This window comes from Neomonachus schauinslandi, chromosome 2 (assembly GCF_002201575.2).
Source record: "Neomonachus schauinslandi chromosome 2, ASM220157v2, whole genome shotgun sequence".
Classification (NCBI taxonomy): Eukaryota; Metazoa; Chordata; class Mammalia; order Carnivora; family Phocidae; genus Neomonachus; species Neomonachus schauinslandi.
Window position 1 is genome coordinate 125,764,633 of NC_058404.1, and position 23,340 is coordinate 125,787,972.

The following is a 23,340-nucleotide window of genomic DNA, read 5'->3' on the forward strand; positions in this document are numbered from 1 at the left end:
TTAAAGAGCCTTGTTTTCAACCCAACTGCTGGCAATTTTATTTCATATTGATCTCTTCATTTGAGAGATCAAAACCAGGTGTGGGTCAATTCTCTGCATATAAAAAAAAAAAACCACCTTTGTTTGTGTTTAATGAAAAGGAAAGGATTTTACCATGACAGAAATGCCTTAAAAGAATCAGAAACACAAAGTGGTTCTGAAGAATGACATCGACACTTAACTACTACTAACGGAGTCACAGAAAAACTTCATTTGTTCCATATCGTCTGAAGCTACAAAAGGGCACCCGCAGGAATCCCAAAACTTGGCCCCAGACAGGTGGTATTTATGCCCAGGTGCATTCACATTGCTGCAGCGGCCCCTAAAGGCAGGGCTGGCCAAAGTGGTCTGAGGAGGCAGAAGCGGGAAGACTTTCAGATGAGTTCCATTCTATGTTCTCCAACTCCACAGACTGTCTTTTGGTGTGCAGAGTGCAACAAAATTTCACTAATGGAAAAAGATATTTTAAAATTTACCTTCCAGCAGAATTTCCGGGAAGAACTTCCATTGTTGTTATTTAAACTGTAACAGTATAAACCTTAAAACATCTACATTATTTGTTCTATTTTGGCAAAATTAAAGCATCTTTTGGAAAAAGAAGAAAAGGCAATCCCAAAATACAGGGCTTTCTTAGAAAGCAACATGCATCATACATCTTGAACGAGTTACCCAAGCGGTTTTCCCTCCTACAAACAGACATGATGAGAACATGTTTCTGGGAACTTCTCTTTGTCCAGGCTGCTCCGAGAGGTGAGGCTGAACCCACTGGGAAGCAGGATGATGTTCAAGGCTCGTACTGTGGATGCTTCTGGAACATCTTTTGCTCTGCCCACAAACAGAAGAATATCTACTGGCTTTCTCCAGAGATGCTTATTTCTTCCCCTCACATCAGAGTTTAATGTCCTGGGACTCTGACATTTTGGCTAGTGTTTTCTTAACACGCAGGGCTGTCAGTCTTGACGCAGGATTGTGAGCCCAGCATTCCATCATGAGTTTTCCCATCTGCCTTAGACACTGTAGGGAGGGAAAGGAAAACAGGAGTAACACTAGAGAAATGTATTATCTACAAGGTTGCCATTCGATATGTGGCCTTTAGTGTACGGTTTCTGAAGTTCGGATAATATTTTTCAAAGATACTCCTAAAACCATGTAGACAAAACTCCATAAAAATTCTTTGGTCATGCAAATTCTAAACGACTAAAACATTTTCTTGTCTTCCCCATGACAGCAGCAAGCAGGTGGTTTTGCTGATTGTAGAAGAGTGTCTTTGAAGTCAGTCTTAACCAAATACAAAAATACCCAGGGAGTCTGTATTCCTCTCCACACTCCTACATTGTTTATAATACTTGATAAGCTTAAATCTTTTATCTAATTCCATACTATTCAAACAAACATGGTTATTCCTAAATCACAGCTGTCTGCTACAATAATAGCATTGCACTGTACCATTTAACAAGATTAATAACCTGTGCACAGCCTCGCTAAAACTTTCTCCTGTGTTCTCCTGTGCTACATCAATTATTGGTCTTCCTGTGGAAAAGCACAATTTCACTTCATTAGAACTCCTCAGAGAAGGGATTCTGAGTAATACCAATGCCCATAACCACCCTCAAAATAATGTAACTCCAGCACCTCATAAAGTTTTCTGCATAGCTCATTGGAAAACATAGGCATTATTTAGCATTTCAGTAACGAGACACAAAACCAATGAACCAGAGGTTGTTTTTAAATGCATTTAACATTAAAGAATTAGCTTATCAACAGTGCTCTTTCCATGTGTTTGCATTGGCTTTGGTATATGTTTGATGAGGTGGGTTTTGCGGGGGTTGTGTTTTATCCCGGGGACGCTTCAAACTCATCTCTGAATGTCCCCACCTGCCAGAGGGCTCCGGGAGTTGGTGAGTTTATAAGCTTGGAGGATGGATGGGCAAGATGTGGAGGACGACAGGAGACAGGAAAGGCAAGGCCCACCCAACTCATTTCCCCCTTCTGAACAGCACTTTTTCGGCCCTGTTTAGGTTTCATCACTGTCTCCTGAGAGCCAAGCTGAATATGGATTTCTTCAAAGCGCATCACATCATCCCTACTAACAAAGATCCACGGCGCAGTCAGGCAACTCAACTACAGGCTCGTATCCCTTCTGTGTAAAGAAAACTAGATTCTGGGGGCACCTGGGTGGCTCAGTTGGTTAAGTGACTGCCTTCGGCTCAGGTCATGATCCTGGAGTCCCGGGATCGAGTCCCGCATCGGGCTCCCTGCTCAGCGGGGAGTCTGCTTCTCCCTCTAACCCTCCTCCCTCTCATGCTCTCTGTCTCTCATTCTCTCTCTCTCAAATAAATAAATAAAATCTTTAAAAAAAAAAAAAAGAAAACTAGATTCTGCAGATGCCTATCTTTTCTCTCATCAAGATGAGAGAATGGTGTATGCTCGTCTGTCATGGAGAAAATTCAAGGTGCTTTAAAGACACACACAGAGAAATAACATCCTTTATGCAAATGTCAGGACATCACAAATAAATGGAATAGTGTTACCTATTGTACAGGCTAAGTGGTAACCCACCCAATATACTCTAGAAGTAGCAAACTCAAATTGGCAAAAAGAAACAGATAATTTAACATACGACACTTAGCTCCGTATCAATGACTGCGCAAAGCACCACCACCATCATCATGAAAACAAAGAAGGAGGATTCCTGTAATGAGTATCCTCCAGGATTTGGGCAAAAAAGAGTAAAGTCTGTTTAGAAGTTGGTCATAGCCACATGGTTACTTCAAGCCTTACCTCATCACTACTCCACCGGTTGGGGAATGAGGGACGGAGCTTTTTGATGCAAACAATCTCTCGCATGTCCTCGTAAGAAGGGTCACTGGGCACCAGATCATGATACGGAAGCTGGTATTCTTCCACTATACCTGAAAATATGGGTTGTTTCTAAATTATTATTACTATTAATATCTTATGGGAGGTGGAAATAAAAGTCTAACATACAAACTGTTCTCAAAGCAAAGTTCTGTCAAGTACTCAAGCCAAGTTCAGGCTAAAAAAACTGCAAAATAAGTCTTGAAAAAAAAATGTGCCCAAATGACACCTAATCGAATTAAAAAACATAAATAGAAAACCTAATGAAACATATTATTATAGGGTTTCAAGCCTTTTTTTTCTAATTTCCCAAAGCTAAGTAAAACAAGCCATCTCAAATTTATTTCCAATTTTATAAAGGGTCTTGTATGCCAAATTTTAAAAAGTCTACATTAAATCTCAATGCAAATTTGGCAGACACATCCCAAACTCATACTGCATAATATGGGACTGTTTCTATTACTGCAATATGAGATTATGAATCTCATAACAAATTGGGCAGTGTATCATACTTGAACAAAACGTGAGATTTACATTTTCTTTCTGCTTAATCATAATAGTGCATTTTTCCACATTTACATTTTTAAAAATTATACACACCTAAAAATATTAACCATGATTTTTTTTAGGTGCAAGTACTGTCTGATTTTTATTGTTTTTTTCTTTAAATTTTCTGTATTTCACAAAACTTTCTACAAAAAAATACATTATCAGAAAAAAATTGGTTCTGTTGAAAGAAGGGTTAAGAAATATAAGCCTGTCATCTTCGGAAAATGGCCCTTATCATGACAAATTCCATCTCATATCCTAGTATCTACTTTCTACCTGATTCCCTTTGTCCTTTAGAAAAGTAGGCTACTTCTATCTTCTTTTCAACCCTATCTGATTAACTCCTCACAATAATTATAAGCAGCCTCAGTCCTTAAAGGATGCCACTCTGAGTGAGCAATCTATCCGGAGCACATTGCCTCCCTTTCCTAAAATCATCTATTATAGAAATGTCCTTGCTTTGTATCTGAACAAGATGATACTACCAAGTTGGTTGATTTTATCCAATGCATCATTAAATTTGCTGGGGTTTACTGGGACAAAATCTGGAGTCTGTATTATGCCCTTTCTTGCAAACTCAAACCCATATACAAAGGACCAGAAGGTTCAAAAGTTTCCTCAGACCATTCCCACTCACCATTTATTCTGTCCCTCACCGAGTCCACACAGCATAATTATATGTATCTATGTGAATAGTTCCTTCCATTGTGTTTCAATTCTAGAGGAAATACTAAAAGCCCAGGCCCTAACACAAGGGGTTGCTCACTTCATTTGAGTTCTTCCTCCCTTGCTAATTCTCAAGACAATGGTTCTGGAAACACCGTGAGGGCAAAGACCAAGTCTGTCTGATTCCTCTCATATTTCCCTCTGTGTCTAATGCTGGTGCTATCACCTGGCTGGAATGATGGACCATGGTGGGGTACATACTACAACAGACACAGAGCCAACCACATACAGTTAGGAAGTAATCAAAGTCCATCTTGGAACTATAGGCCTTACCTCTTTCTCCTTCTTATGCAAGTAAGCTATCAAAATGTCCATACTGGCTGCCATTTAATTGTGTCTGAAACCTCAAAAATTCTCTTTTTCTTCCAAAGTTCAGAAGATCTACATCCAGACTCTACTTCACCCAAAAGTATCTAGACTAGAAAGACAAGCCCAAATCTTCCAACATCTTCATAAAGGAAAGTGTTGGAGAATAGAATTTTGTGTGTTTTGCCTTTCTGGAAAGAGAAGACAAACTTGCTTGCTAGGAGCCTACTGTATACCAGGCAAGTATGCTATATACTACGGTACACACTACACCAAGTATACAATACACTAGGGTACACACTACACCAAGTATGGTGTATACTAGGGTACACACTGCACCAAGTATGGTATACACTAGGGTACACACTACACCAAGTATGGTATACACTAGGGTACACACTACACCAAGTATGGTATATACTAGGGTACACACTACACCAAGTATGCTATATACTAGGGTACACACTACACCAAGTATGGTATACTATATACCAGCAAGTATGCTGTATAATTTATCTTGCTAAATTCTTAGAAACACGTTTATGAGAGAGCATTATTATCCATATTATCCAGATGAGAAAACTTGGTTTTGAGCGATTCAGTAACTTGCCCAAGGCCATAGAGTTGATATGGCGCAGAGCCTAGAATCTAACATCTCTGGTAAACACAGACCAATCTCTTAAAGAGATAAGGCAACACCTTAGTACCTCTCAAAAATGCGCAGGCAAAGACAGACCTAGTAAAGCAATTAACATCCTGCTGTTTTTTAAAAGGCTAGCTTGTTTTTAAGCAGATTGTTTCTTCTGTATTCTGACCCAGAGGCTTCTAAATATAGGTTCTTGTGGCCCTACTTGCTTTACATGTTCAGGAAAACATAATTAGAAGGTAATCTTGTACTCTACTACTCCTTCAACTTCTATAAACCAATCCTGAGTGTAAGTATGTTATCCAAAAATAGGCTCATCTACTCTTTATAAAACATGAAGCAAGGCACAGACAATTAGTTAACTTATATTTTGCTTAGCTCTTTCCTTCTTCATAGATGACGGGGGATTTATTCACTATCTGGTTAGGAAACATTTCCCATGTTAACTTTCTTTTTGGAGGTCTCTCACTTGAGAGGAAATGTGTTCTATTTTAAATTAAGCTCAGAAGAGACTCAGAGCTCCCCGAGTGATTAGAAGGCATGGTGGCACTGCATCACGATCTGTCTCCCAAAGTATAAATGCCTGTTGATTAACTGTCTCTCCTCTGTATTTAAGTGTGAATCTAAATATAAGTTAAGCCTCTACTAACCAAAAGGAAAATATTAAATAAGAGCTAAGATATACTGAATGCTACTTATGTACCAGGCAGTTTTACTTCTCTTTAATTCACTTCCTTCTTAAGATGAAAGAACTGGAACAAAGCTGAGTAACTTGTCAGAGGTTCACGGATAATAAATGGCAGGTCCAAGAACGAATCCCAGTATCATTAAGTGTTCACTGGACTTTCAGAACCTTGGGCAAGCTCAAGGTCTCACAAAAGTGAGCTCAAACTGGCCATGATCATCAGCAGCAGCATGGTTTCTAACCGAGCATGGCCATGAGTATAACCATAAACACGATACTGCCACTTCATGAAGCGCCTACGATTCAGCTTCTCACCTAAAAAGTGTTGGAATCTATTTAAAGACAGATGACGCAACAGTGAACTAAATACAACAAGCAATAATAATGCCTCTGAATATTTAAAAATGCCTTCTGACATCATCTTACTAGGGAATCCTTGTTTGCAGAAAAATTATCATGACCAATAGTAACATTCTTATGCTTTAATTTTCTTTTGATAAAAACTTTTGATAAAAAATTTGATATTTTCAAATTGCTTTTTGAAGAACTATATAGAAAGTCAAGTGGGGGGAGGGGTAAAGAATGGGTGTCTCACCCCACATCCCTGTCTCTACCTTAATCTGTGGAGAGGAAACCACAGGGAACGGGGCCTTGGAGCGGGTTGGTGAGAAGAAGCTGGAAGGAGGAGGTCAAACAGAATTCTAAGATGTTAAATATCACTTCCTGGGAGGATTGTGACTGCACCAGCAGAAATAAGGTGGAAAATAAAAGAAAATCTGACTTGGGGGACAATATGATAACTCTGATTTCTGATCAGAAAGCAAGGATCTGTAGTAGATCCAACGTTATCACTGTTACTTACCTCCCGATACACATCTCCTAGCAACCTCCCAGAGGATGAGTCCAAAACTGTACATGTCAGCCATAATGTAAGACTGAAAGTGATTTCTATTTAAGGTCTCATCCAACACTTCGGGAGGCATGTAGCGTTTGGTGCCAACTCGGGTGTTGGGTGGGATGTCAACTTCATTCGTATCACTGAGGAAAAAGTAAAGCAAAGCGCTATGAGCACTGAAAAGGACCAACACGTGACAAATCAAAGTGATTCCTGAACCAGGCTTTCACGCAAAGGTGGGAAGGGATACCTTTTCGAGGAATAACATTTCCCTGAAAAATATTTCTTGTCAAGAGTTTTATTAAATATCCACAGGTAAAAACCCAGTGAAGAGGACAATCAAAGGGAAGCTGTACCATACAAGGCTGCATCGCCCCTAGATCAAATATAAACTCGAAATAATTGCTAAGTATCTATTAAATGTCTACAAAATATCTTCTTCCCCTTCCTATTTTCATAGGTTGGCTCTTAAAATTGGCATGAGTACCTGCCGAGGGGGTTTGTTTGAGACAGTGTTTTTTAAACCAAGTGTTGCAAGGTTTTTCGATGTACAAACAAGGGAAAACAGTGGGGAAGGAAGAGGGTCAACAAAGACCTGAAAATGTTTTACTTTGATAAGGAGGACCCTTAACAAAGCTTTCTTTTTCTTTTTTTTTTTTTAAAGGTTTTATTTATTTGAGAGAGAGAGAGAATGAGAGAGAGAGCATGTGGGGGGGAGGGTCAGAGGGAGAAGCAGACTCCCCGCCGAGCAGGGAGCCCGATGTGGGACTCGATCCCGGGACTCCAGAATCGTGACCTGAGCCGAAGGCAGTCGCTTAACCAACTGAGCCACCCAGGCGCCCTTAACAAAGCTTTCTATGGGGCGCCTGGGTGGCTCAGTTGGTTAAGCGACTGCCTTCGGCTCAGGTCACGATCCTGGAGCCCCGGGATCGAGTCCCACATCGGGCTCCCTGCTCGGCAGGGAGTCCGCTTCTCCCTCTGACCCTCCCCACTCTCATGTGCTCTCTCTCATTCTCTCTCTCTCAAATAAATAAATAAAATCTTTAAAAAAAAAAAAAAAAAAAGCTTTCTATGATCATCATGATTTCATCAACCAGATAACACGTATTTTTTTAATAAAAGGAGGAAAGGAAACAAATGATCCAATCAAGAAATGGGCAGAAGACATGAACAGACATTTTTTCCAAAGAAGACATCCAAATGGCCAACAGACACATGAAAAAGTGCTCAACATTGCTCGGCATCATGGAAATCCAAATCAAAACCTCAATGAGATATCACCTCACACCAGTCAGAATGGCTAAGATTAACAAGTCAGGAAATGACAGATGTTGGCGGGGATGCGGACAAAGGGGAACCCTCCTACACTGTTGGTGGGAATGCAAGCTGGTGCAGCCACTCTGGAAAACAGTATGGAGGTTCCTCAAAAAGTTGAAAATAGAGCTACCGTATGATCTAGCAATTGCGCTACTAGGTATTTACCCCAAAGATACAAATGTAGGGACCCGAAGGGGTATGTGCACCCCGATGTTTATAGCAGCAATGTCCACAATAGCCAACTGTGGAAAGAGCCTAGATGTCCATCGACAGATGAATGGATTAAGAAGATGTGGTACACACACACACACACACACACACACACACACACACAGGAATATTATGCAGCTATCAAAAATGAAATCTTGCCGTTTGCAATGACATGGATGGAACTGGAGTGTATTATGCTGAGCGAAATAAGTCAATCAGAGAAAGACATGTATAATATGTCCTCACTGATATGAGGAACTCTTAATCTCAGGAAACAAACTGAAGGTTGCTGGTGTGGTGGGGGGTGGGAGGGATGGAGTGGCTGGGTGATAGACACTGGGGAGGGTATGTGCTATGGTGAGCACTGTGAATTGTGTAAGACTGTTGAACCACAGACCTGTACCTCTGAAATGAATAATACATTATATGTTAAAAAAAAAAAAGAAGATAGCAGGAGGGGAAGAATGAAGTCGGGGAAATCGGAGGGGGAGACGAACCATGAGAGACTATGGACTCTGAGAAACAAACTGAGGGTTCTAGAGGGGAGGGGGTTGGGGGGATAGGTTAGCCTGGTGACGGGTATTAAAGAGGGCATTTTCTGCATGGAGCACTGGGTGTTATGCACAAACAATGAATCATGGAACACTACATCAAAAACTAATGATGTAATGTATGGTGATTAACATAACATAATAAAAAAAACGGCCATTGTGGAAAAAAAAAAAAAAAGGAGGAAAGGAATAACTGAATATAATACCAGCAGCTCCGTGAAAGTTTCAGAACGTGACCCACTGATTACCATTTCCCATAGCCTGGGAGAACATCTGTGGCATCGGGTGCACCCCAACCTGCAGGATGGCCCTTGCGAACCACTGCTCGGCACAGTGAAGCTGGAGCCAGAGTTCGGCACGAGATGACTGAAGTGGGGAACTACCGTCGCTCAGCTGGATGACGATTAAGCAAGATGAGGCGTGTGAATGTGCAGCCAGCACAGTGTGAAGCTTGTCTCAGAGATATACTGAGACACCCTCAAGAGAAACCAGCAGCACTAAGAAGAGCAAGAAACCCCAGTTTTGATGAAGAAACTATCAAACAGAAAAGGGACAAAAGGTTGGGGTGCCTGGGTGGCTCAGTCGTTAAGCATCAGCCTTCAGCTCAGGTCATGATCCCAGGGTCCTGGGATCGAGCCCCGCATCGGGCTCCCTGCTCAGTGGGGAGCCTGCTTCTCCCTCTCCCTCTGCGATCTCTCTATCTCTCTCTGTCAAATAAATAAATACAATCTTAAAAAAAAAGAAAAGGGACCAAAAAGTCATTATTAACCAAAGTTTGTGGGGAATTGTGGATAAACCTTGCTATCTCCTGATTCCTGAGAAATTTTTTTTTCTTTTCATCACACTCATTGACTCTCATGCATTTACATGTTTTTTCTCCTCAACGAGGAAGTTACATATATCATATATCACATTTAGCAGGCTGTGTCACAGGCAATACCAAACTTTCCTAAACACTAGTGGCTTTTGGAAAGAATCTCTGGGTTTGATCTTTTTGCCTCAATTTCTAGTTTCTGAAGCATAAAATGTGTAGTGTCACTTGGGAAAATTTAAAGGATGGCAGATGTCTCTCTGCAGATCTCCAAACTGTTAACATTTACTAAAACGTAGAAAGCTTTATTCTTAGAACCATCTTAAATTCATTTCCAACTAAAATCCTCAGTCTAAAGCCATTGCAACAGACGGGCCACCAGTCTTCTTATTAGGCCCCTCAGGATCTTCCAGGAGCAACTACTCTGAAGAAGCCCGTTTTTTTTTGTTGGTTGGTTTGTTTTTAAATAAAACTTAAAGTGTAAATTTTTAAAAATGAAAATAAATAAGCCTTAATCTATAAATGTAGGTCCTAATGTTCTGGGCTCTAAGAGGCTCATTTTCTAGAAAAAAAAAGTGAAATCCTAGTATTTACCAGTACAATATAACAGAAAAATGTAATTTGCATACCTAAATAGTAAATGATAAGGGAAGAAAGTGAGCCAAGAAGCAGCTTAATGATAAAATGGAAAATATCAGATTTAAAAGATGCCATAAAAATTCCACCTTTAATTATCCTGCCATCTCTTCTGTAAGCACACAGTAGGCATTTCATTCATGTGTTATAATTTATGACTTTGAATCATTAGAGGAAGACCGCAGTAGGCCTAGGCAGAGAATTCTGGGTTCCATGCCAAGAAACAAACATGGGGTGTCTTGCAGATGGAAAGAAACTGGTAGAGGGCCTAAATTATATTCCAGAACATGGACTGGGAAAGGAAACCATGAATAGTCTTAGCATGGGCCCCACAAGAGTATATTTAGGCCAAAGATATACTCTGACAACACTTGATAAAGATTTTAGGTGATTGCTTCCCATTCTTATTCTTAGCTCCTTTTGCTTTATTTGAATTTGGAAGGTCAGGAAGGGCTAACAGAATGTGTGACATGGAAACATCTATTGGAAACTGAAAGGTAATTGTTACCTGACGATACAATAAGATCTGTGATGGCCAGACTGGATAGAGTTCATCTCTAAACTTTCATGCCCTCAAACATTGAACAAACACACAATCAAGAATTTTGTTGGTCCTTCAGTTTCCCAAAAACCAGTTTCTTATACAGGCCATGAAGCTTGGCACTACTGTCCCTCCTCTTCCTCCCTCTGCCCACCCTTGGTATTGCCCTAGTAGTGTGTGAATAAACACCTGTCTTCCCACCTGCAAGTGTAAACTCCTTGAGTCCTGAATAGCTGCTATAATCATTTGTTACAGCCCTAAATATTATCATCCCAATCCATCTACATTTATAATGCGTTCTGCACATAGTAGGTAAATAATATACTTTAAATGAAAGAAAGAAAAGGCTTGTTTACAGTAAACTTTGCTATGAATACTTGGAAGAGAAATATAAAAATCTCTGTTGTATATAGACCATAAAATGAGACATTACCAATATCTAAAAGGATAAATAGAATTTTGTTAAGCAAATTTTGTAAAAGATTACTATTAACCTAATGGCAAATGCCTTCAGTACTACATTTAAATGACAAACATGCTAATTATAAGTAATTCATATCTGATGTTATTAAGGGTCAGATCCTCCAAGACATACAGCGCCATCCCTTCTTCTCTCAGGAGGGTTTCTATACTGCAAAGTAATTAAACTGCATTTCTCTCTCAGGTTTTCAGTAACATTATCTTACCTGTTCCCAAATTAGGGCGGAGAAAAACTGAGCTTGTTCATCTTCAAGAGCAAAAATAGAAACCAGAGATATCGAACACTGGGGCACCAAGAATAAACAAAGAAAAAGAGGCTGTAAGTAGAGTCTGATGGTGCAGAGCACATAGAAGAGGGTAGAAAGTAACCGAAGGAAAGGGTCAAGGAGGAAGAAGGAAGCAGGAAAGGTCAGGGCGCCTTCAGCTTTTCCTTGTTTCCTTTTCCACGAAGGGGCCAGAGGGGTGAGACACGAGGTTCATAAGAAAAGACGGATATTGCACAAGGAGGGCAGAGTCAGAGAAATGAACTCAAAATGCACCCAATGACCCTTGGTGCTGCAGTGGCTACACATACATGTGGTCAAATCATAAAGTCCCATAGAGCAAAGATGAATATCAACTTCAGGATACTGGCTACTTCTGGGAGGGATAAAGGGGAATAAAATGAGGAGGAGAATGCAAAGGGTTATCTTCAACATTGTATTTCTTCAAAAAAAAAGACCAGATAAAAATAAAGCAAATTGTTAACTTCGTTCCCATTATAATTGTTACACCAGTGCCTTATTATTTGTTATATTTTTATGTAAATATATTTTAATTAAATATACTACAAAGAAGAACTCAGCAGGATCAGGAACAAGAAAAATGTACATTTCAAGGTTAAGGGATAGGTTGGTAGCCTAAACTTTGAAGAACAAAAGGCATCTAAAGAAAGTGGAGAAAAGTACAGAGAAGATGGGGGTTCTACTAAGGAGAAGTGAAAACATTCCATCAAAAATATGGGTGCCATATTCACCACAGAGGAAACATGATCTCTCTCCTCCCGTCCCTTGAAGAAGGATTGGAAATATTTGTGCAAAGGGCTCATGACTGAAAAACTGGGTTTAGAGAACTATGGGGGTAGGTACTTTTGCCTACTTAATACCTCTACTAGATCCCATATGGCTTTTGTCCCTGTTAATGTGAGCAGCAGTGTGATAAAGACTTAAGTAGAATTGGAAAAACATAAAAATATAATTTGAACAAAATAAACTAAATTAAGGGATGTCAGGCAAACTCCTCTCCAGAAAAAAAAAAAAATTATTTTAGAATCTTATATTAATGGGTATTTTTCTTTATGAATTTAGGGACAGTGGGCTGGGAAAGGATTAAATAAAAATACCTATAATTTTCTGAGTAAAAAATAAACAGTAATTTGGAAGAATCAGGGAATAGGGGCAAGTCAACTAGGGAGAAAACGAGTTCTCCCTTCTGGCCTAGGATCATGACAAGACATTAAGCTCCTGTAGGAAACAAAAATCAGGAAAATGTTCTGGTAGCATAAATTTTATGACTAAACATACCCGAGTAATGCTCTCTTCAACCCTGAGTTGATGGTGTTTGTGGAACACAATGTAAGTTTGCAACTACACCACGTGGAAAAGGTACAACACATATCGAAGGTGTCAGGCAGAGAGGAACACAGCCCCTTGGGGTCCCCAGATACGCTGTGAATGACACTGAGTTCCCTCCTGGATTAGGCAGGATTAGGGGTGATAAAGTGTCATTTTATTTGAATCTCAAAATGCAGGGTGCCCTCAGCTAGGATTATCTAAAGAGGCATGAAAACAAACTCCGCATTTCGGACCAGAGTCACTCGGACGACAGTGGCATGATGAAGAAAATGCCAGCATGGTGGCATGAGGGGTCAACAGCCATGAACGAAGGGCCTTCGAGTGTACACAAGGCACACACGTCAGTGGCTCTTCCCCCCGAACAGGGACACAAAGGGAGTGAGAGTTCTCAAGGCAATGGCCGTAGGCAGGGGGAGGGCAGCGAGGAAGACTGGACAGTGTGAGACAAAGAGAGCCAGAGAAGAGGAGAAGGAAATGAAAATTATACAAAGCTAAGACTTTCCTCCTCTGAAGGAGACAAGGAGGGCTTACAAAGTAGGGGATGGCAGAAGCAACGGAACCTGCTAGGAGATGGATGTTATCATGGACAGGGTTTAGAACTTGGGCACACGGTGATCATTTTAGTTTATTGTCTATAGACCGTGCAACTCCCTACCGCCTACACTCAGGTGGGCTTCCTGCAGCGTCCGCCTGGGTCTGGCTGGCCCTGGTGCCCAGAGTGGCCCGTGTGCCTTGCAGGTGTTAAAGTAACCAACAGAGGGCAGCGCAGAGCTCCTATGAATACAGAAAGGGGGAAAGCAGAGCCTCCAGCCAGAAGCCCGAGAGGCCTGGAGCATGAACCTGGGCAAAAGCATGAGACTGGAGCACAAGGCATGCCTCACACTCTCAGCCGTGATGCACCAGATGAAGCGCAGGCAAAAGATGTTTATTTTGGTGGCAGAGTATAATAAAGTGGATTTTTAAAAATACAGTCTTTGTCTTAAATTGGTTTTGAGTTCGATCTTTCATGTCAATTAAACCTCCTACTTATAAATGCATAGCAGGAGTTCTTGCAAGATGTATTATGTAAAGGAAAGAGCCACTGGCTCAGCACAGCGCACTTCCCCACTGTACCATCAGCTTCAGGGAGAGTTTCATGAAAGTCACACGCAGAGCCCACCGTGGCCATGAGCAACCAGCTGGGGATTCAGGGTGTCAGCTCCAACGAGGTGGCTCTACCTCATTGAGCCTTGGGAGCACATGCAGGTAGTCTTGTGCTGGGTGTTGCTGGTTGTCTAAAACAGAAAGAGGAGAAGGGGAGAGAGGGAGAAGGAAGATAAAAAGGTAATAGAGAAAGAAGAAAAACAAACACCATACACCTTTAATACTCTACAAAGCTTTTTCAAAAATAAGAACTGAACTTTAAAGAACAATGAAAGAAGGGCAGGGGACAGAAGACAGGTGAAGGAGGCCACTGGTTTGTGGGAGGCTTGAAACTGATCTCTGAAATTAACTCCCCGTGAAATATACCAGGGACTACTGAACCTTCTCTTAGGCAGACTGGAGTAACCATGAGAGACTGTCATGAGCCTCCAGGAGAAGGGACTGTGTATACCCCTTGGCGTTTCCGGGAGCACCTAGTAAGTGGCTGTGGAGCTGATTTGCTGCACTCGATTCTGCCCAGTCAGATGCTAACCAATGAGGAGGGTTTTCTGCTGCTCTTTCGAAAGGATTCAATGCTTCAATGATTTCTGAGAAATGGAACTCCAGAACTAAAGACCCTTCAAAAGAAGGTGCATATGGCTGCAGAAATCTTGACTGAAAGTGCTGACCCTGCCACTAATTCGCTTAGTTCTCGGACTCTGGGGAGTCCTTTAGGCATGTCACTTTTTAAAAACACCACTAAGTACACAAACGGGAAGCAGGCCTAGTAGCCAGGGCCTGAGAAAGAGAGAAATGCAGTGCCCTCTGTGCTAGGCCTCCCCACCTCCTCTGCATTTGGACAACCCAACAATCATCATCTGGGAGATCTCTGTTGCAGATCAGTCTTTGCTGTAGTTTTTCTATTTAAAATTTAATAATGGAGAAGCCCTAAACCAGGACTTAAGTTCCCCGTAAGAAAATATATGACTCTAACACTGAAGAACCAGAAGGGTTGCTTGATGCTCCAAAGTAAAAAGTGAAAAGATCTCTAAATTCCTTTAAGGGATTTCACGGGTCATTGTTTTCTCCTTCCCAGAGCGATTTGGGGTTATGGTGGTGTCTGCTATAGCATCACCTGGATTAAATCTCTGTTGGGCAGGAAATATATCAGCACTTACATCATTTTCAAGAGAGTGCATGAAAAAATCCATACGGGATTAAAAAAGTTATATAAGCAGGAAATCTCTAAAGTATAGTCCGCTCTCTCTGTGGCTCTCAACTTCTCTGGGAACCTCCCAGAAATTACTTAAAAGCCTAAGAGAACACTTACCATGTAGAGACCATGGTAAAGATTCAATTCTCACAGGAAGTTCACTTACGAAGCCTGAGAACTCCACACTGGGTTAGCTTTGACCCCACTTGTAATAAGATCTCTAACTATCTCTGTGTGTGCAGTGCCCCCAAACAGGAAAATCAGGAAAAAAGCAAAAACCAAAGAAACATAAAAAGCAAGGTTTAAAAGTGAGGCTCAAAATCAAGAAGAGCAAAGTTCCTTTGAAACACAGAAAATAAAATGTGAAAAGGACCTCTGAAATTATCAAAGGCAACCTCCATTTAATGGAAGGAAACTGAGCCCCAGAATAGTAAAGTGGCCCCACAGCTACTCTTTAGCCATATGAGATCTGTGCCTCCAACAGCCACGGTTTCCCATCCGAGACAGTATCCTCAAGCTTTCCTCTCTTGATGAATGAGTCAATATATGCCAAACTGATTCTGAATTATCCTTTAAAAAATTCCCCTCCACTTCCTAGAATCAGGGTTTGCATGAAATTTGAGAGGTCATTTAGTTCATCCTCTTTACATTAAGCAGAGCTGAGTTTCAGAAATATAACACTCACTTCCTTGTTTGTTTTAAGGTCTATAGAGAAGAAAGTTCTCAATTACTTTGATATTGCCAAGATGTATCAATTCGAAACAATGCTGAAATACCTATAATGGATAATTCACTATGTCATGTCAAATGGGAAATACATTAATTAATCTGGCCTGGATCCTGCTCTCAAGATACCCAATGACGAGCAGGCAAGAGGAGGCTTGCACTAAATACTTATAATATCAGGCAGACTAGGGCCAGGAAATTACTACAGGAGTAGAGAAGATGATGTCTTTATTCCTAGCTGGGGGATGGGTAAAGGGACTTAAAGGCAGCTTTGAGACTGGATTAGGGTTCAGGGAGAAGCAAGGGCATTCTAAACTAGAGACTGTTCAATCAAATGAAAGGCAGTAGCATACAAGGGGTACATATGGAGAAAACACAGATACTTCAGTTTTGCAAAAGAAAGCATCTAAGTTGGAGGGTTATAGGATATAAAACTAGGAAGGTGGGTTTAATCCAGACTGCGTAGGACCTCTGGAGCTAGGAAAAGATGCTTTTTTTCCTTCATTCTGTAGTTCACAGGGTATCATTCATCTGTCCATTATACATACTTTTGTAGCAATGCTTAAGTAATGGGCACCAAGGAAAGGCACTAGGGATGTACATTTGAGAAAAAACATGGTACCCACCTTCATGGAGCTTAGTCTTCATTGGGAATAACAGATACGTAGGCAATGATTACTGGACAAGAGTGTGAGAAACATCATGGCAGTATGCACAGGGTCACAGGGGAGGGCAGAATTCTAACCAAAAGTCAGACTCGGAAGGGAACAATAAGAGGTATCCCAAAGGAATAAACTGTGAAGATAAGTAGTAGTTTACCTAAACAGAAGAGGAGATGCTGGGTATTCGGGTAAAGTTAAAAGCATGTTAAACATACTTAAAGGTGTGTTTAGAATATAAACTCTATTTGAACCCCAAGCTATAGGAAACTATGAAATTATTATGCTATCCAAAATAGCAAGACAAATCTGGCAGCAGCATGGAGGGGGAAAAAATGAAAATACGAAAAACAAAGAGCAAGTAACTACAAAATGCTTTACTCCAGAATCTAGAAAAACGACAGAGGACCCAAACTGAACCCAGTTCAAATGGGAATGTCACAGAGACAGAATTCATTCAACTGAGCAAACCAAAAACTTAAGGAACAAACGAAATGTCAGGCACCATTTTAGAATGGATCGACCCAAACTGGGCACTAGAAAGAAAAAAAGCAGACCCAGCAGGAAATCTAGCAGTGAGGAAATATGTAAGAGGTACACAGAGAACAGAACCCACAGAGAAAGAAAGTGAACCTGGAATAAAGGCACATCAAGAAAACAGCAGGAAGAAAGGTTTGTGTGCTGTGGACCCTGGAATGACAAAAAGAAAGCCTTCTGGTGACAAAGACCAACGGTATCCCTCAAAAAAGCAACTCAGGAGAGAAGGGAGCAAAAGACACAAAATCACAAGATTGTGAAAGCTGATTACTCTTCGGAACTCTCAAGAACTTTAACGGAGGACAGAAGAGAGGCTGGTTGTGTGAGAAGCATCATGGGGAATTTTTTTTTTTTTTTTTTTTTTTGGTAGAGGAGACTTGAAAAAGGCTGTAGGTCAGAAAAAAGAATTCAGAAGAGAGAAAGGATTTATTCATCTTACTGGCAGGCGGTTCTTATTTCTAACCCAAATCTATAACCCAGGTCATTTGATTTTAAAGATGAGAACGTCAAATTTACCATCCTCTAAATGGTGGAGACCTTCCTGTGTCTGGGGCCTATTATTAAAGCACATCTCAGTCTTCACTTCTGGGTAAAAATGCCAATCTATTAGTCCTTTATCATGAGTTTTATTTTCCAAACGTTTAATCATCTCCATGGCTTTTCCTCTCCATATTCTATCAAGTCTTCTCTGGTGGGGGGGGGGAAAACCCACAAGAGGATGCAACAATTTAATAAAGGCTAAGCCTAGATTGAGTTTTTAAAAAGGCAGTTATAGGATGATCCCTCTATGCCAGTAGCTTGCAAACTCTTTTTGTTTTGTCTTCAAAGCAAAGGAATCACTTTTTCTAATCAAGTCCTCTGCAAGATAAAACGGGCTTTTCTCATTAGAGGGAGGGTGGGCAAAAGAGAGCCCCACTCACTGGGCGTTCCCGGCGTTCCCCTCCCCACTCTGCAGAAACTACTGCCGTCACTCCAAGCAGCCCCTGGGCTCTGAAACCCCTGTTTTGTGACATACGCTGGTGTATGTGTCCAGGTGTCACACTCGCTGTGTAAGTCACAGTACACTAGTGCTGAACGCTGAGTGTGCTGTTTGTTAGTTTCTAGCATTTCGCATAGAATATCTATGCAAGTTATCTTTCTTATATCATGTAAAAAAACACGGCCTTGGGGCGCCTGGGTGGCTCAGTCGTTAAGCGTCTGCCTTCGGCTCAGGTCGCGATACCAGGGTCCTGGGATCGAGCCCCGCATCGGGCTCCCTGCTCGGCGGGAAGCCTGCTTCTCCCTCTCCCACTCCCCCTGCTTGTGTTCCCTCTCTCGCTGTGTCTCTCTCTTCAAATAAATAAATAAAATCTTAAAAAAAAAAAAAAAACACGGCCTTTATCACTACATAACATGTAGATCGTTACTAAAACCTCTTCCTACTTGACAAATGCTATGCAGAATGCTCACCAAATCATCCGAGACATGAGGTACATCTTTTCTAAAGAGCTGCGTGAGAGCTGCAACCTAATGTAAACTCTGCAAGCCAAGTCACTGATGAGCATAGACACCATAGGACACAAACACATGTTTCTTCAAATAAACATTTTTCTTCTTTTTCCCCTCCCAAGAAATATCATAATTAATAAAATTCCTTCTCTACAACCTTAGTAGCACTGCACTCCAGAACGTACAATCTATAAAAAGTGAGAGAAAAGAATCATACAAAGTATATTTGTTCACTTTGATACTAACCTAATAAATTTAACAGCCAGGCCCAGGTCAGCTATACAACAAGTTCCATTTTTCTTCACCAGGATGTTCTTACTTTTCAGATCTCGGTGGGCAATTGCTGGTTTGCCTTGGGTACTAAAGATTTCTGTATGTAAATGACATAAGCCACTGACAGAAGAATAGGCTAACTTCAGCATCGATTTTGTATCTAGGGTGGTGGACTTCAGGTAATCATAGAGGGAACCATTTTCATGATAGTCTGTGATTAGGTACAACTGGGTCCAGGACCCTGTCCCTTTGATATCTGCAGCAATGAACCCTAAAAGGAAGAAAGACAAAAAGGTTTGAAGCCAAGCGTGTTCTGAACACTATCAAGAATTAATTCATATTCCCAAATATCATTCTTTGTCACAGGCGTCTTTGTTTGGCACTTCATTCAGCTTTATGATTATGCCCATGACAGTATTAGATTATTAAAACCAATCAGAGGCAATCAAAACAGTAGAGGTAGAGAAACACTGAGAGTCTGTACCTGAAAACATGATCCCTTTCTTTGTAGTTGATATTTAAGTTATTTTTAAGGTCCCAGTAAATAGTTCATGGCATCGTGGTTAGACATAACACACTGTTTACGAAACAGGCTCTGGAATCAGGGCATACACTCTTTCCATTTGAATGATTCAGCTACATCATTGCTAACTTGAGAAAATTTTTTTTTTTTTTAAAAAGACTCAACCCTGCAGAGAAAACTTTTAGAACTTTTCACAACATTGAACCATGTGTTCCTTCAAATCCCTAAGAAACCCTAAGAAATGCTGGTGTTACATGTGCATTTCCTGTCCCTGAAGAAAAAAACTGTTCGGAGAGTATTCCACTTCCAGCCCACGATCCATTCACAGAAGTGCCTTAGTCATTCCTCCTGTGAGGTCTCCCATCAGGAGCCAGTGACGTTCTTGGGCTCAGGCCAAGGAGCAAACGTCTATATATTTCATAACAGGTCTAGACAGATGAGTTCATAGGCAGATGTGAACAGAAGCTGGAGGAAAGCTAGGGAACCCTGAACACTGCCGGACCAACTCACCCAGAATGTTCTCATGCCTCATCAACACTGTCTGATATATTTCTGTCTCTCGGAACCAGCTGGCTTCCTCTGTGGTGAAGAACACTTTCACAGCTACCTTTTCGCCACGCCACTTTCCCATCCAAACTTCCCCATAGCGACCTTTTCCAATCTGTTTCACCATCTGAATCTGCTTAGCTATAGTCCTTTGGACCTGTTAAATCCCAAAACACACTGTTAGTGTATTCACAGCACTACAGATTTGTTTAATCTTTCTTTTTTTTCCTCCAGAGAAGACACAATTACTGCATGCAAAATATATTTAGCCAGTAGTTTTCCTTTATATAGACACGTTACTTGTATTTATTTATTCATTTATGCTGTCCCCTTTTAAACGTATTTGAGGCTGTGGGTTCTGAATGTTTGAATTATTGTTTCCACATTAAATATTTCCTTCTACCTATTATCATTTTCGTAGGAGGCGGGGAACAAAACAAAACCCTGAATGGGTTCACAGTAATTGGCAAAACAGAATACTTTTCACTTCCATTTCTGCAGTGGGATACTGGACATTCTGAAGGGACTCATCCACTATACATTTGATTGTGGGTAAACTACAATGAAACAAAATTGTAATGCATTGTTGGATGCACAAAGAAATAAAGGGAATCTCCCAGTTAGGAAGGGGAGGATGGAAGGAGAAGGGTGGGGAGAGGGAGGGAGGGAAGAGCTGAGACCAGAGCAGGGAACAGTAAGCATTAAAAACACACAAAAGCCAGGCTGCTATCTGGGAGAAGAAGAACACCAGCACTGGGATCCAGAATCGAAACCCTGACTTCCTTAAAAGTAGAGAAACTGAACCTGGGCTTAGCATGAAGCTGGGACCACGGAAGGATGCTAAATTTGTCCGAGATTGGTAGCATACCACGGCTCCCAGCAAAAACAAATACAAATCCTCTCCTGGGAAAATCACTGGCAGAATACTTTTCATTCCACCACTGCGGCCAGCTGCTAGATACCTTGAAGCAACTCTTGCCACCACACTAATCATGGTAAAATATAAGAAATAAAAAGCTGTAATGAATTATTGGCCTCACAAAGAAATACAGGAAATTCCCCCAAAGCAGGGAGGGAAGGGGAGGGAAGAACATGGAGGGAAAGAAGGAAGGGAGAGAGGAAAAGAAGATCCCACGGAATAAATTCCTTAAACCAAAAGGAGACAGCCACCATAAGTGAGAGTCAAGAAAAAACAATCCAAGGAGATCGACCCCTGTCAGAATACAGATACTGGGATTCTCAGCTCTAGAATGCCAAGGGACACTATGTGAAATATGTAAAGAAACCGAAGATGAAATGAAAAGAAGGAAGCAGCAAGAAATTCTTGAAAATTAAACTATGAAGTAGAACGGTTACTTGCCACAGTCAAGAAGGTAAACTGGACAGGTCGAGGGAAAAGAGCAGGTTAGATTTGGAGAGGAAGTTAAGCTGAAAGAGCTCTCTGAAGAATTAGAGAGAGAGCAGCAGAACAAAGAGAGAGAAAATAGGAGTGGAAGTGGCCTCCAGGTTAAATGTCTCTTCGTATACGATCTGCAGCCCATCTGCACTCACAGCAAAGTATCTGAAGAACTCCATGACTGAAATGGCTAATACCAATGACAACTGACATAACTTGGGAAGTATATATAAAGAACCTAGCACAGAACTCTTACAAGATCGGTTCAGAAAACTGGAATGTACTCTTTGCAGAGATATGATTTGCATCAAGTAAAGTTGCAGTGTTTCTTTCTGTTTTTACACTTTTAAGGGCCATGTAATTACACTGAGTCCACCCAGATAAACCACAGTAATCTCTTCTTAAGGTGAGCGAGCTGATTGGCAACCGAAAGTCCCTTTTGCCAGGTAAAATAGCAAATTCCGGGGATTAGACCGTTTTAGGGGGCCATTATTATGCCTACCACAGATGTCTACCAGCAATGGTGGGTTCTGTATTTGCATAATGGATGATTTTATTAATTCAAGAGGTAATACTAACCATTGCCAGAGCTATTAACAGCACCAATATCAGACTGAAAGCTTTTTGGGAAAAGATAAAATCTTTTTTTTTTTTTTAATGTTATTTTCTAAAAAGAGGGATTGAAAAATCAAAACATTGCTGACATGCAAATAAGCCACTTAGTCCGAAGGAAGTAAGGAACAATTTAGGAGTCAAACATGCCATACAAGGAAATGTTCAGTATATTTCCATTTCCACATGGGGGAACAGAAGCCTCAACAGCACTAAGCAGTGGAGAGCCAAATCCCCTAGTAGTTAAATCACGGAATGGAGAGGAAACTTCCCACATTTATTACAGAGATATTATATTTAATTTACAGATGTTACAAAGCATTGCTTATGTAAATCTACGGAACATTTCCTAACACAAACAGTTTTGCATTGGCTTCTTTTCTAACAATAATATATCTTCTTGTAATTTAATGAACGTACTAATGGAACTGGCAATGCTTGAAAGAATAGGAACTTAATTAATCCAAAGATAAAAAGTGTCACTAAATTATATTCAGAAATTTAAAGTGTACTTTTTTTTGAGATTTATCGTAACATCTAAGGAGGAAAACACTGGCAAACAAGTAGGTTTCTGTTCCAAGAGCATAATAATAAAAGGGATTTTTCATATTTGTACTTTACTTTTTTAAAAAAATATTACAATACAGGTTTTTAAATATGAGAACTATATCTGCTGCATATTGAATTCTAAGAATTAAAAAACAATCTGATAATAAAAACTTCTATATTTAAAAAAATCTATATCCTGAGTAGTATCAGTTTGCTCATAATGACTTGTTTTCTGTCTGGTCTATCACCTGGCGAGGACATATTAATCAAAGAGAACAATGTTCCAGTTATGCAAGATGAGTAAGTCTTAGAGATCTGCTGCACAGCCCAGTGCCTACAATTAACAGCAGCATATTCTTAAAATTTTGCTGAAAGAGTAGATCTTACATATGTTATGTGTTCTTACACATAAAATAAAAAAATAACAAAAAATAAAATGGGCAGTAGGAAACTCTTGGAGATTATGGATATGCTTATGGCATAAATTGTGGGTATGGTTTCATGGATGTATACTTATCCCCAAACTCTTCAAGTTGTACACATCAAATATACACTTTTATACATTAAATATATATAGGTCTCCTATCTCAAAAAAGTTCTAATTCTTGACTTGAGATTTAAAAAAACAAACAAACAAACACTTTTGGTACTAAAATAAAAGGTCACCAAAACAATCAAGTAAACACGATATCCAAAGTCAGAAGCAGACAATAAAGATTAGGAAACTCAATCTTAAGCGTTTATGAAGGAAAATATTTCTCACTAAAATTGTTATTTTCCATCCCATCAATCTTTTTGCATGGTCTATAAAGGAACCAAATGTTTTTTTCAT

General features: G+C 40.4%; 1 protein-coding gene across 1 annotated transcript in view; it reads right to left on the reverse strand.

Annotated features, from left to right (window-relative positions):
• Nucleotides 1-921: 921 nt before the first annotated feature.
• BMPR1B (bone morphogenetic protein receptor type 1B) overlaps nucleotides 922-23,340 on the reverse strand; it is a 101,625-nt gene continuing 79,206 nt past the window's right edge. The window contains exons 7-11 of the mRNA XM_021680395.1: nucleotides 19,916-20,108; nucleotides 18,856-19,153; nucleotides 6,673-6,848; nucleotides 2,821-2,951; nucleotides 922-1,053 (exon numbers count right to left, since the gene is read on the reverse strand). Coding sequence (XP_021536070.1) covers nucleotides 928-1,053; nucleotides 2,821-2,951; nucleotides 6,673-6,848; nucleotides 18,856-19,153; nucleotides 19,916-20,108 — 924 coding nt within the window. The 3' untranslated portion in view covers nucleotides 922-927. The remainder of the gene's footprint in view (nucleotides 1,054-2,820; nucleotides 2,952-6,672; nucleotides 6,849-18,855; nucleotides 19,154-19,915; nucleotides 20,109-23,340) is intronic.